The sequence below is a fragment of the Perissodus microlepis genome, chromosome 17 (genome assembly GCF_051167445.1).
Source record: "Perissodus microlepis isolate ML-2025 ecotype Zambia chromosome 17, ASM5116744v1, whole genome shotgun sequence".
In the NCBI taxonomy this organism is placed as follows: Eukaryota; Metazoa; Chordata; class Actinopteri; order Cichliformes; family Cichlidae; genus Perissodus; species Perissodus microlepis.
Genome location: NC_140477.1, coordinates 23,135,856 through 23,150,661, shown reverse-complemented (window position 1 = coordinate 23,150,661; position 14,806 = coordinate 23,135,856). Strand labels below are relative to the sequence as shown.

At 46.2% G+C, this 14,806-nt stretch overlaps 1 protein-coding gene across 8 annotated transcripts in view; it reads right to left on the bottom strand.

Annotated features, from left to right (window-relative positions):
• LOC146369641 (UPF0606 protein KIAA1549) overlaps window positions 1-14,806 on the bottom strand; it is a 28,165-nt gene that overhangs the window by 12,877 nt on the left and 482 nt on the right. For all 8 annotated transcript variants that reach the window (XR_014797321.1, XM_084909683.1, XM_084909684.1 and 5 more), the window contains exons 2-3: window positions 12,185-12,393; window positions 9-1,292 (exon numbers count right to left, since the gene is read on the bottom strand). Coding sequence is in view for 7 of the 8 variants with exons in the window: in XM_084909683.1 (XP_084765809.1) it covers window positions 9-1,292; window positions 12,185-12,332 (1,432 nt within the window). In the remaining variant the exon portion in view is untranslated. The remainder of the gene's footprint in view (window positions 1-8; window positions 1,293-12,184; window positions 12,394-14,806) is intronic.

Below are 14,806 nucleotides of genomic sequence, written 5' to 3'. Positions count from 1 at the left end.
GCTCTTACCTACTCTGACCAGGTACATTTCTGGCTTGGTGACATTGCACAGGTATTGTCTGGTGGGTGGTGTCTGGGCCACTCTGGGTGTGGTGACTGGAGGGGCTCTGGTCAGGCTGATGGCTGTGATTTGGGTGGTGGTGATGATGGCGGTGGTTGTTGTCGTGGTAGCCTTAGTAGTGGTTGCGGCCTTGGTGGGAGGAGCCTTTGCTGGCATCTCAGTGACCACTGTGGGCCTCTCTGGCCTCTCAGGGCGGGTGGGGGGTCCCAGCGGCGGAGGGGGAGGCACCCAGCTGGTGGTGTTGGACGGGGGTCGGAAAGGGTGCCTGCTTGGGACCGAGACATAGTCTTTGTGTTTTGGAGCAAGAGCAGTAGGGGTGGAAGGGATCTTGGGGGTGGCTGATGGAGCAGGTGTCTTCTCCTCACCTGTGAGGATAGGTGTAAGGGTGAGGGGAGGTGTGGGCTGTCTTGGGGGATGCTTAGGCTCCAATCCTAGAGGAGCAATGGGGCTCGAGGATGGGGTAGAAGGAGGATGGTGGGTGTGTGTTGCTGTAGGTGTAAGGACAGGTTTGGAGTCGTTCTCATTTACCTTTTCCCTCTCCTTCTCCTTCTCCTTCTCCCTCTCCCTCTCCTTCTCCCTCTCCCGAGCCAACAGGTTTGTGTAGTACTCCAGACTGTTCATGTCGGGCAGCAGCAACTCCGTCGGCTCCAGTGGGATCATGTCCTCCAAGTCATAGTCCTCATCCCAGGTGGGGAAGACATCCGGATGGGCAGGCTGAGTGTGAAGGGGAATGTTGGGGGTTGAGGAGGAGGGGGAGAGGGGAAGTTTGGATGACAGTGAGAGGGTGGGGCGAGCAGGAAAGGAGGTGTCATAAGAGACCCAGTCCCCCCCATTGTCCCCATCATAGGGGTGGCTGGGCACTGGCGTGGCGAGGGCCATCTCGTCACCTTCAGGTACCATGAAGGACAGAGTCTCCAGGTAGTCCCCAGACCCCCAGGCCTCCTCCAGCGAGGGCCCCTGTTCCCAGGGGGGAGGAGGAGTGAGGGTGGGCTGGCTATGTGGGGGGAGTGGTGGAGGTAGACTGGGGGACAGGAGGTCTGGAGGTCTCAGGAGGAGGTGGATCCCCTGAGCACCAGAGTCTGGGTCCTCTGCTGAGCCTGCACCACCACCGTTACTGTGGTATCCAGAGTCTGAGGGGTGGCTGGGAGGTGAGGGTCTAGAAGAGGTGGAGGATGATGATGGTGATGACGGATGTGACGAAGAATCAGTCGTTCTGTTGAATTCCAGCACAACTGTGGGCCAGAAGGACAGAAGTCGTGAATTTAAAAGCTCAACATTATACCTAAAGAGTGAGCGTGTGCCATAACCAGATTGTTACCAAACACGAGGGAATAAACCTGAAGGACCCTGAAAGAAACTGATAAACATGAACAAATCTGAAGACCCTGAAGACCCGAATAAACCTGAGGACTGGTAAGAACCTAGGGACCCTGAATAAAGCTGAGGGACCTGAATAAACCTAAGTAAGAAAGTAAAAGCAGATCTATGGAGGACGTTTCTATTTTTGTGCAAATCTAACTGAACTTTGTGCTATATTAACATAAAGGTAAAATAGTATCTGTAGATGGGAACACAAACTTTAGTCTGTTTTTTATTCTAATTGCAGTCAGCTTTAATCTGAACAAAAAGAAGGAAAATAAAAAATATATCTCTGTTTTCTGGTGCCTGCATTGTAGTGGGTGACTTTGCTCTAAACAGGAAATGACTACAGTCACGGGTTAAAGTGGATTCAGCAGGTGGGGGAACACTAAAAAATCAGTTTTAGTGGCTCAGTGTGAGGAAAAAAAATCAAACTCACAATACTTTCTACTGAGAGCTCCAGTAGATTTTCTTAATGTACAAGCTGTGATCAGCTGACCTGCTGCTCTTTGCGGATTTACACACCTGAATTCAACCAGATGTGAGCAGATGTTTCATGAGTTGTTCTGGCTGATTTCCATACACTGACAGTACACTGTTTATGCTGTCTTTATATCGTTTATATCATTGTTTTCTACTTTAAATCCATCACAGTTCAGCAAACTAACCTGCTTATCCTGCACTAACTTGCAGAGGATTTTCATGCAGCCTTTAAATAACTCAGTTAAGTCTACCTCAGTTTGTTTAGCAGCATGATTCGCAATATGAAGAAACATAATTTCACATGTACAAACCCAATATCTGATGCAAAAACATGTAAGCTTTCTTTTCTCTCCCTGTGAAATACAGCAGCTCAAAGAAAGGGTTGTAAACCAAAACTAATGAGCCTGTTTTGAAAATGTAAGGAATAGAAAGTTCAGATACTTATTTAAAATGTAGGGAGTAAAAGTAAAAAGTCGTCAGAAAAAAAAAAGTGCAGATACCTAAAATCTGTAAGTAAGTACAGTAATGAAGTATTTGCACTTCATTTCTTTTGACCTCTGCCAGTGGCACACTCGTTGTAATGAACCGCTGATCTGTACCAGAAGTCATCCTTGCGGGGGTTGTCGGAACTGTATGCGCAGTCGCACTAAGGACAGATGTGCTCAGAGGCATGCCCCGTAACGTGTATGGAGCAGTCTGTCGCAGCAGGAATAAGTTGTACAAAGTCCATGTAAGTTACGATAATACTTTGATAAGTATGATAAGTGTGTTTCTAATGTAAGGTATGTTGCTGCGTTTGTATTGTGAGCTATCTGAAAACCTTTTTGTTCTGTACTTACGTTACTTACATCCATGTAATATTTTTTAGCTAGACATGTGTGTCATGCAAGCTAGCAGCACCCCATGAGAAACGGGCCGAAGTGTTTAAGTGTTTACCGGAGTTTTTCACCCTTGGCAAGCGGACTGAGGTATGTGATGAGAGGTGATCTGTTGTTATATTTTATTTAACCGAACTGTGTAACCCCTTGATGCTGTTTGAAGTAACCCCTTTTGTTTTATTTAATATGTGACTGCATATCTCAGAATTACTTGTTTGAACTTGCCTGAATTAACTTAAGCTCATTGTTGTTATTGCTCATTGTTATAGTTCAAAAGTACTGTACGGGTATCAATTTTTTCTTATTTTATAGTTTTCACGGTGCTCAATGTCCAGAGAATGAGCCGTGTGTGGTGAGGAAATAAATGGCTGCACCCGTTAGAGACTCTTCTGTCGTTCTTGATGCCAAGGGCTGCTACAGTGAAAACTCATCGCTGCCTTGCAGCCATCTACACTCATCTTATTCTTTCGTCGAACTGTGAGTAAAGGAGTGTATCGCATCATCCAGAGACTGCTGGATCAGTAAAGGACTCAAAATAAGGACATTATAAATACAATGTCATGCACATCTGCATCTTGTAAGCTGTGTGAGCAAATGATCTTCAACATGGCAGTCTAAAGTAATGCAAGAAAGAAAGACCTCTTCTGTATTTAACACAGTAGCATGTAAAGTTGTGATGCTGAATATCCCACATTTCTTGCATCAGAATGTCTAAGACTGAATCTGGGCTTTATGCTATTAGTTGTACTTCTGTAAAACCTTAAGTGGCAAATTGTCTGATTTGAGGGCATCATCAGTATTATTTGGGTTTTGTTGCCAGTCTGTGAGGTTAAAGGTGTAAATATCTAAGTTGAGTGTTAATAAGTTTGAAACCACCACTCAACCCATTTGAGTTCAGATATATACACTTAAAAGGGCAGGTGCAACAAGCCAAAACTAAAATTAATAATAATGTTGTCCCCTGTTGAAGAAATAGACAAATCTACAGAGGCACAACAGGCCAGGTCCAGCTCCAGAGAGCGAAGACTAACAGAAAAGGGGCAGGAGATGCATGAACAGGAAGCCAAGAAAAATGAAAGGTCATTTAGCAAGGCATATGAGTCCTGGAAGGAGTTAGCAAGAGGAGTTAGAACAAAACTGAAAGGTTTCTGCTCAAACGAAGACCTTGTTAGAACACAAACGGACATTAAGGCTAAAGAAGCATTAGTGCATGAACTGTATGAGCCTATCCGACGTAATCATACTTCTACTCCAGATGTTGTCAAGAGAATGGATGCGTGTGTTGCCCTAACAACAGAAATTTGTGATCTCATTAGTAAACGACTAGAAGATATAGATAAGACTTTTAATGACAGGCTCGAGAAGGAGAGTGTAAGGATGATATTAAGTAAGGAGGAGTATGGATCTGTTTTTGGGAAAACTGAAACAGAAACAGTTATTTCAGAGCATTCAAAGGGCTCAGATTCATACTCCAGAGCCACCTCTACGACTTCTAGCAAACGTGTGGATGCCGAAGCTGACCTTGCAGCTAAACTAGAACAGGCGAAGGCAATGCAACGAATACATGAACAGCAAGCCAAGTTGAGTAGCTTAGAGCATGAGTGGAAAATCAAGGAAGCACAAATGATTGCAGAAATGACAGCAAAGCTAGAGGAAGAGAGAACTAAACTGCAACAGCTACAGGCAGAAAATGAGGTAAAAGTAGCAGCAGCCAGAGTGAGAGCCTACAACAACTACGATGGATTGGAAAGCCTTAAGTATGAAGCAGATGACAAATCGCAACTTGACAGCCAAATCATTGAATCTCAGAATCCATTGAATCCACAGGCTGAATCATTTCGACCTCAGTGTGCACCACCTGAGATTTTGCAAAAGCAACAGGAGGTCAGCTTAACACAGGAGCTTGCAAGCTTGTTCGTCTCCAACCGTCTGCCTGCACCTGAACCCACAGTGTTCACGGGTAACCCTTTAAAGTTTATAGACTGGAAGATATCCTTCATGGCATTGATTGGCCACAAACCCCTCCCCGCAGGTGAAAAAATGTTGTACTTGAAAAGTTATCTTGCAGGTGAGGCACGGAAGGCGGTCGAAGGATTCTTCTATCGAAACTCAGAAGATGCATATCAGGGTGCCTGGGAGATTCTTCAGGAGAGGTATGGAAGTTCATTTGTCGTCCAAAAGGCTTTCAGGGATAAACTGATGAAATGGCCAAAAATAGCTCCCAATGACCCAGTAGCCCTCAGAGAGTTTTCAGATTTCCTTCAAAGTTGTGCCGAGGCCATCCCTCATGTTAAAGGGCTGGCAATTCTAAATGATTGTGAAGAAAATCATAAACTTCTCAAAAAACTGCCCGAATGGCTGGTACGCAGATGGGGTCGCGTTGTTGTGGATGAACTAGACAGATGTCAAGAGTATCCACCATTTGCTCATTTCACCAGATTTCTACAAAGGGAAGCTAGAATAGCCTGCAACCCCATTGCTTCTCCCTTCTTATTAACCACTAAAGTAACAGATGAAAGGCTTCCTAAGAGAACCAAGGCACTCAGCACCAATGCTCAAGCTAAGCACTCTGCAGGTAAACCAGGGACCTTAATTTCAAAGCCAAGGCCACCATGCTTCGTCTGCAACGATGAAACACACGGTGTCGCCAAGTGCCCAACCTTTGCCACAAGGCTTCCTGATGAAAAGAGAGCTTTCATTCGTGAAAACCGTCTTTGCTTTGGCTGTTTAAGAAAGGGTCACACTAATAAAGAATGCAAAAGAAGGCACACATGCACTATATGTTGTCGAAATCATCCAACTTGCTTGCACATAGAGAGAATTGAGGGAGCCAGTGAAATGTTAAACAGTGATTCACCATCTGCAGGAAATGAGACAAAGGAAGTCCGCAATGTCATGTCACACACATTGACAAGATACTCCTCAGCTACGTCTAGCATTGTTCCAGTTTTTGTGTCACTGGCGGAAGACCCCCACAGTGAGATTCTCACATATGCTCTGCTCGACACACAGAGCGATTCAACTTTCATCTTGGGAGATCTGGTCTCTGCACTAAATGTGAAGACTCAGCCAGTGCAATTAAAGCTCAGTACAATGACAGCAGTAGACACAGTCATAGCTAGTAAAGTGGCTTGTGGATTGCAAGTTCGTGGGCTCCATAGTGAGTCGCATGTTCAGCTACGCCAGGCATACACAAAGGATTTCATCCCAGTCGATAAGTCTCACATTCCTACAAAGGACACCGCACTTCAGTGGCCACATCTGAGGCAACTGGCAAACAAGCTGCAGCCACTTCAAGACTGTGAAGTGGGATTGCTGATTGGCTATGATTGCCCATCAGCACTGGCCCCTCTAGAAGTCATTGTAGGGTCAGAAAACCATCCATTTGCTCAAAGAACCGTGCTTGGCTGGAGCATCATAGGATCAGCAAATCCATATCTTGATAGAAAGGAACATCAAAGCTTTGCGCACAGAGTGGCAGTAAAGGAAATGCCATTGCCTCCGGTCAATGATGTGTTAAAGGTCCTAGAAATGGATTTCAGCGAAAGAAACTATCAAGATAAATATGTTTCTCAAGATGATGTTCATTTTGTAAAACTCCTCGGCAGCACAATCAGAAAAAGGAAGGATGGACACTATGAGATGCCACTTCCTTTCAAGGGCAGCTCTCCACCCATGCTGCCAAACAACAAGCGACTGGCTGAAGCTCGTTTGCAACACCTCAAGAGGAAGTTAAGGTCCAACAGGCAGTACCATGACCATTACACAGCATTCATGGAGGAAACCATCAGCAAAGGTGTTGCAGAACCAGCCCCCCCAGCACATGAGGGAGAGACAATTTGGTACATCCCACATCATGGGGTGTACCATCCTAGGAAACCAGATAAACTTAGGGTGGTCTTCGACTGTTCAGCCAAGTTTCTGGGCATCTCTCTGAATGACACCTTATTGACTGGCCCTGATCTGATAAACTCTCTAGTAGGAGTTCTCTGCCGCTTTAGGAGGGAAGCAGTAGCCATCACCTGCGACATTGAAAAAATGTTCCATCAGTTCTATGTTCCACCCAACATGCGGAACTACCTGAGGTTCCTATGGTGGAAGGGCGGTCAGCTGGAAACAGAACCCCAAGAGTATAGAATGGCAGTGCACCTTTTCGGTGCTGGTTCCTCTCCAGGGTGCGCCAATTTCGGCCTTAAATATCTTGCACAGCAATGCGAAGCCGATTATCCTTCGGCTGCTGCTTTCATTGAAAAGAACTTTTATGTTGATGATGGACTAACTAGCGTCCCATCAGTCACAGAAGCTACAGACCTGATTATCAATGCACAGCAGCTGTGTAAGACTGGAGGTTTACACTTGCACAAATTTAACTCGAACAAGGTGGAGGCGCTATGTGGTGTTGCGCCTTCAGAAAGGGCAGTAACCACTGGACCTCTCAACCTTAGCCTGGATTCAACAGCGGAGGGTCACGTACTTGGCATTCAGTGGTCAATAGAAAGTGACACCTTCAGCTTCAACATTGACAAAAGGGACCAACCCTCAACTCGTCGTGGTATCCTGTCTGCTGTCTCCTCCCTCTACGACCCTCTTGGTCTTGTAGCTCCCTTTATCCTGAGTGGTAAATGTATTCTCCAGGAGCTGTGTCGCATGGGCATAGGTTGGGATGATCAGCTTCCCGATAGCCTACATGCACGGTGGGAGCAATGGAAAAGGGATCTACACAGGCTAAAGGAAATAGCGATACCCAGATGCTACCATCCTCCAGACTTTGGCAACATAGTGAGGGTGGAACTGCATCACTTTTCAGACGCCAGTAACATAGGTTATGGTGCATGTTCCTACCTCAGATACAAGAATGGAAAGGATGAAGTACACTGTAGCCTTGTGTTAGCCAAAGCAAGAGTTGCACCAACAAAGCTCATGAGCATCCCAAGGCTGGAGCTTTCGGCTGCAGTAATCTCCGCAAGGCTAAGCGTCATGTTAAAAACAGAGCTCGGCATGCGGATTGACGAGGAATTCTTTTGGACTGATTCCCAAGTTGTATTGGCCTACATCAGCAATGAGGCACGGCGATTCCATGTGTTTGTCGCAAATCGTGTTCAGCTAATCCGAGAAACCACAGACCCTGCTCAGTGGCACTATGTGGATACGGCAGAAAACCCAGCTGACCACGCTTCGAGAGGTCTTTGTGCAGGGGACATTCTGTCAACGAACTGGTTATCGGGTCCTAAATTTCTATGGAAACCTGAGATACACCCAACACTACATTTTTCACCAGATTTGCTAGTCTGTGACCCTGAAGTTAAATCGGTGAAAACCTTTGCCACCCATGCCAATGAGCAAAATGACATTCTGAACCGTCTAAGCCGCTTTTCCAGCTGGACAACGCTCATTAGAGTAGTTGCAAGAATTAAGAGACTAGGCATGAAGGCAGATCGTGTCAGCAGCATTGTGACGGTAGAGGAAAGGAGAAAAGCTTGCGAGCTAGTAATCACTCTGGTTCAGCGACAAGCCTTTTTGCAAGACATAAAGACACTTGAGAAGGGCAACTCTCTTCCATGCTCTAGCCCCCTAAGCTGTCTTGATCCCATCTTAGATGAAGGACTACTTCGTGTCGGTGGAAGACTGACAAAGGCAACGCTCAGTCGAGAACTAAAACACCCGGTTATCCTTCCAAAGGAAAGTCACATTACAAGACTAATACTGTCTCATTACCATGCCACCATCTGTCATCAGGGTCGCAGTCAAACCCTAGCAGAACTCAGAGCAAATGGGTTTTGGGTGCTTGGGGGAAGCAAAGCAGTTGCCAAGTTAATACATAAATGTGTGCAATGTCGAAAACTTCGGCGCCCCACCGAGGAGCAACGCATGGCAGAGCTCCCGAAAGAAAGGACTGAAGCCTCCGCTCCTTTCTCGTACTCTGGTATGGATTGCTTTGGTCCATTTTCCATCAAGCGGGGCCGTAAGGAGTACAAAAGGTATGGGCTTATCTTTACATGCCTGTCTTCACGTGCTGTCCATATCGAGATGCTAGAAGACCTATCAACAGATGCATTCATCAATGCCCTTAGATGCTTCATCAGCCTCAGAGGAGCTGTTTGCCAACTCCGCTGTGACCAAGGCACAAACTTTGTAGGAGCCAGAAATGAGTTCAGAGAGGCTCTCAAGCAATGTGACATGCAGGCACTGGAGGCTTTCCTGGCAGACAAACAGTGTGAGTTTGTTTTCAATGCTCCCTCTGCAAGTCATGCTGGTGGCATCTGGGAACGCCAAATTAGGACCATTCGTAATGTGCTAAATGCCGCTACTGCTCAGTGTGCAGGAAGACTAGACGATGCCTCTCTTAGAACTTTGTTTTATGAGGCCATGGCTATTGTAAATAGCCGCCCCTTGACTGTGGGCAGTATCTGTGACCCAAAGGCACCTGAACCTCTTACTCCGAACCATCTTATACTGATGAAGTCCAAAGTTGCTCTACCACCACCTGGGAAATTTGTGAGAGAAGACTTGTATGCAGCGAAGAGGTGGCGTAGAGTACAATACTTAACTGAGCAGTTCTGGGGTAGGTGGAAAAGAGAATACCTTATGAATGTCTCCACAAGACAGAAGTGGCAAAAAACCCGCCGTAATCTAAAAGTGAATGATATTGTTATCATCAAGGAAGATATGTTACCAAGGTGTCAGTGGCAACTGGGGCGTATCGTTGAAACTATCGAAGGCGATGATGGTTTAGTCCGTCGGGTCAAGGTTCAAGTAGGAGTCCAAAGTCGGACCAAGAAACAGGACCGTGCTTTCAAGCCCCCCATTATCGAGCGGCCTATTCAAAAACTGGTGGTTCTTGTTGAAAGAGAATAATAACAACCATGTTATTATCTGAGAGGAACTGACATACTGACATAAACAATGTAACAGTCCAGGTGGCACCTGCTCTATGATGTTTGTACACCTGTATATTGGTTGAAGTGGTTTCATTTTGTTGTTGTTCAAATCATGTCTGATTAGCTAGTTTGTAAATCATAGCATGATTGGTGGGAGTGTAATGAACCGCTGATCTGTACCAGAAGTCATCCTTGCGGGGGTTGTCGGAACTGTATGCGCAGTCGCACTAAGGACAGATGTGCTCAGAGGCATGCCCCGTAACGTGTATGGAGCAGTCTGTCGCAGCAGGAATAAGTTGTACAAAGTCCATGTAAGTTACGATAATACTTTGATAAGTATGATAAGTGTGTTTCTAATGTAAGGTATGTTGCTGCGTTTGTATTGTGAGCTATCTGAAAACCTTTTTGTTCTGTACTTACGTTACTTACATCCATGTAATATTTTTTAGCTAGACATGTGTGTCATGCAAGCTAGCAGCACCCCATGAGAAACGGGCCGAAGTGTTTAAGTGTTTACCGGAGTTTTGCACCCTTGGCAAGCGGACTGAGGTATGTGATGAGAGGTGATCTGTTGTTATATTTTATTTAACCGAACTGTGTAACCCCTTGATGCTGTTTGAAGTAACCCCTTTTGTTTTATTTAATATGTGACTGCATATCTCAGAATTACTTGTTTGAACTTGCCTGAATTAACTTAAGCTCATTGTTGTTATTGCTCATTGTTATAGTTCAAAAGTACTGTACGGGTATCGATTTTTTCTTATTTTATAGTTTTCACGGTGCTCAATGTCCAGAGAATGAGCCGTGTGTGGTGAGGAAATAAATGGCTGCACCCGTTAGAGACTCTTCTGTCGTTCTTGATGCCAAGGGCTGCTACACTCGTTTTTACAAACATATTAGTATTTTTGATTTGAAACTGATCACAGCACAAAATAAAGAATAAACTCTGAAATGACAAAGCGTCACAAACACAGATCACCTTAATGAGACCGAGCTGGTTCAGCTTCTTTACAGCATTCATTCACACAGCAGAAACACACTCCTCTTTTTCCTCCCTTGCAGTCTCTTTAAAACCATTTGTCTTTATGACGTACGCACACACACACACACACACACACAGCCTTGACTGGGTCTCTTTCATCTGGTCTTGGCCTTGTTGCCGTGGTGACGCCGTGCTTTGCGGCAGCATCACATGCAGAACAGAGACGAGTCATTGGTATTCAGGAGACAACGCCCTCTCACACACAGACAGACAGACTGATAGATCGATAGATGCAGAAAATATTTATCATTTTTTAATTATAAAGAATCTCTTCAAATTGATGCACTAGGCTAACTGCTAACCTGCATTTATCTGAGCTCCTGTATTTACTGCTCTCAGCTCTGAGAAACATCTCCTGTTATTCCTGACTCTGAGGTGCCCTCAAAGAACAGCTGTGGCTGAGGTGTTTTATGGCAGCACATCTGCTTCTGTACTCCATCACATTTATTTTAAAGCATTGGGTCCTTCTGATTTGCAGTCTAAAATATAAATCTACTCAAATATGACACGATAGTATTATAGATAATCTCCTCAGCAGTAAACCTTATTCTTCTTTCACCTGCTTCCATTAGGGGGTGCCAAAGTGGATCATCTGCCTCCATCTGACAGCATCCTCCTCTCACACTGACAACTCAGCATGTCCTCCTTCACTACATCCATGAACCTCCTCTGAGGTGTTCCTTTTCTCCTCCTGCCTTGCAGCTCCATCTTCATCCTCTGCCCATGCTTAGACCATCTCAGGCTTCCCACTTCACTTTGTTTATTTACAGTTTTTTATTCACTAAGCGTTCATTATGTGCTTGCTGAGCTCTCACATCTGTTTTATTTCACATCTGCGTAGCTCTGACGTCTCATGGCACAGGTGCTCTATAGAAGAGCAGGTGGAGAATAAAAAAATTAGCCCAGGGAATTGAGCTACATTTCATTGTGGATGTATGACCATATGATGTTTGTGGTTTTTCTTTCAGTGCACTGAAACAAGTTTCTACGTCTTCATCAGGTTGGACAAACTCATCTTCAGTCTGAATTAAAACACAGCCATGGGTTGAAATCTGACATCCATAATGCAACATGTGATCCACAGAGGGCGCTATAATAAACACACACTCCCCGAATCTGTCATCTCTAACACAAGTCCTGAAATGTCGAGTGACGTTTCAGGACTAAAAGTGACATCACACCAACACAGTCACAACCAGCTGACCTCTGAGAGCTGTTTGTGATGAAGCAGCTTCCTGCTGCCTACATCTGATCAGCTGATGTCAGTGTAAACCTCCACAGTCTGACATCAGCAGGTCATGTGACTCTGTGTGTGCGTGAGTCAGTAATGTGGGAGGATGACAATATGGAGCTAAAATGAGACTCAGAAGAAGATTCCTGCACTGCAGTCCTTTTGAGGAAGTCCATGTTCATTTCCTGCTGTGTACAGATGGCTCAGAGGTCAGAGGTCAACATTAACAGCTAACAGCACCTAGCAAGTTTACCTGCAGCAGGTGAGCTTGAGGTCACCATGGAAACCAATGTGCCAGCCACCAGCAGGACCACACCTAGTGTTTGTCTGCAGGCCGAGGTTCTGCGTTCCATCCTGGTCCTGGTGCTGGAGCTGGGGCCTGGCGAGGTCACAGCGTCCATCGTCCTCAAAGGACCGGCGGTGCGGTCCCGCTACAAAGAGCCGAAGGCCCCTCAGGAGGACCTGAGTAGCATAGAACAGCAGTCAGAAAAAGTGTGTCCTGCAGGGTTCTCACCGAGCACAGGAGAACATTCTTCTGCTGGATGATGACATCATCAAACAGATCAGGAAAGATTCAGCTAAAACTCTTTTTTTACCTTCATCGTTAGTTACTTTAAAAATAAAGGCTGTAAAGTTGTGTGGAGTAGTGTGTGACCCTCTGATGGGAAGGTTCATAGTTGAAACAATTCATCAAAGTTTGAAATAACAAATCTAACTATCAGCCTGACGCATTAGCTTTTGTCTCCGAACTAAAGTCCCAGCAAGTTCTGATACCCTTCCATCCACCCTGACCTCCTCCCTGCTCCAACTCAGACTACAGCTGGCCTGCTGTGGATGTTTAGGTCTGATGCTGAAACCAGTGTTTATGGACTGACGCTGTCAGATAGGAGAGAGACCAATATTCTCGATGCACACCGTCTGTGAGAGCTTTGCTGCAAAGGTAACAGTGATGAAAGAAAAACACTAAAGTGCCTCATTACAGTCCAGCAAGAAGCTGAGAAGACTCTGAAGCAGTGAAAATGTAGGAACCCAGGGACAGGCGGTGCTGCAGAAGCATTCATTGTGAAGCAGATGTGCTGCTTTGAAAACAGACAAAGACTTGCAGCAAAGACTCAAAAGACTCCAAGTAGATGCACGTATGGCATAAACAAACTCCTACATCACCTCATTCTTGAGTTATTGCATTTACAAACTTGGGTGTCCTCGCTGCCCGCCTGCCCAGTGCCATGACGACATACCCCATCGGACGGTTCAGGGGTAAAATCCCCCAAAATCCTCTGCTTAAAGGATCTGAAGGTTTTTACGTGCTGTAGACCCTGCAGCAAACATTTTACTGTGACTGTGCCCTCTAGTGGTGGCAGTGCTTGGTGCAGGTGATGTCCTGATGTCTTATTTTGGAGAACAGCATGAAAACGTCTAAAGCCACCCCATAACAAACCCACGACCTAAAGACTGGGGAACATGCTCATTCATTTGGTTTTAGGGTGTTCTTGGTGCTGAAGGCTGCAGGGAGGAGGTCGGGTGGATGGACGGGACAACAAAGACACAGAATGATGTTAGTCTAATATTTCAAACTGTACTCGTAAAGAATTAGGTACCTTAAACTGGGGCTGTTCAGCCGGGATAAAACCCCTCTGAAACTGAAACACAGAGCGCTAAAAATGCTCTGATGTTGCTTCGAGAGCAGCTCAGGTCTGAATGAAGATCACAGCTGACATTTCTGACAGCATGCAGAGCGGGGTCAGGATCAGGGCTGCCACACCATCAGAAGGTCAGTTAGACATGTACCTGCTGCTGGACCCTCACACCTGAATCACCTGATTTCAGCAGCTTCACATCCTTCATTCTGGAAGGGTGGAGGACATAAACCCAGAACATCTAGGCTTAGGCTACAGTCTAACTCTGAACCTGAAACACTTTCTCTGTGAAGATGATGAAGACCTGCTTCAACCTGCGGGTGGAGCATCTGGACCACTGACTCATTACTTCAGTGTCCAGGTTTGTGATGAAGGCTAGCGGGGCTTTAATCTGCACATCTTTCTGATCGCGTCTCAACTTTAACATCAGCACTTCCCTGTGAGTCAGCTCATCGTAACCAGGCTGAGCTGAGGACAGCTCTCAGGTAATATTAATAAAGAGATTACACGCAGTGTCACGTGATCCCTGCTGCTCCTCACAGCCCCTCAGTACCGAGCAAAAAGGGAGCTCTGCTTTCTCTGCAGAGCACGATTACAAATGGGTCACTGTCCCAGACCCCGGAGCCTACGAGGGTGTGCGGCTGAAGCAGGAGGCTTCAGGCTCGCCTCCACCTGCGCCTCCACCTGCGGGGATTTTTCTGTTTGCGCAAAACATGAAAATGTCGGTTTGAAGGATTTCACGTGTTTGCATAAAGAACCATCAAAAATGATCAATCAGTCAATAAATCAACCATCGATCAATAAGTGAAACCACAAATACGTGACGGTGAATATTTAAAAGGCTTCCAGCTGTTTGTCTGACCGGCTTTCACAACTGTGCCTAATAAAGTGACAGGTTGGTATATTCTCTGTCAGTCCGGGTTTTTGTGCTCTGCTCGGCTCCGTTTCCAGAACACTCACTCCTCTGCCGGTCTGGCTCGGCTCGGCCTCCTCTCAGACTGACCCCATTATCGGACAGATGCTAACAGCCTCCACCCGCCCGCCGAGTCCGCGAGGTGGAGGCTGCATCCGCCCCGCATGTTCGTGTCCGGGGCTGATATGCCACCCCCCCCCCCCCCCTTCCCCCGGCACGCTCCGGTCCGGTCCGGCACGGCCCAGTTTACCGTGAGGACGACGCTGCCTCCGGTGCACGGCTGAAGGAGCCTCGCTTCTTATAGCGGCCGCGGACACACAGAGCC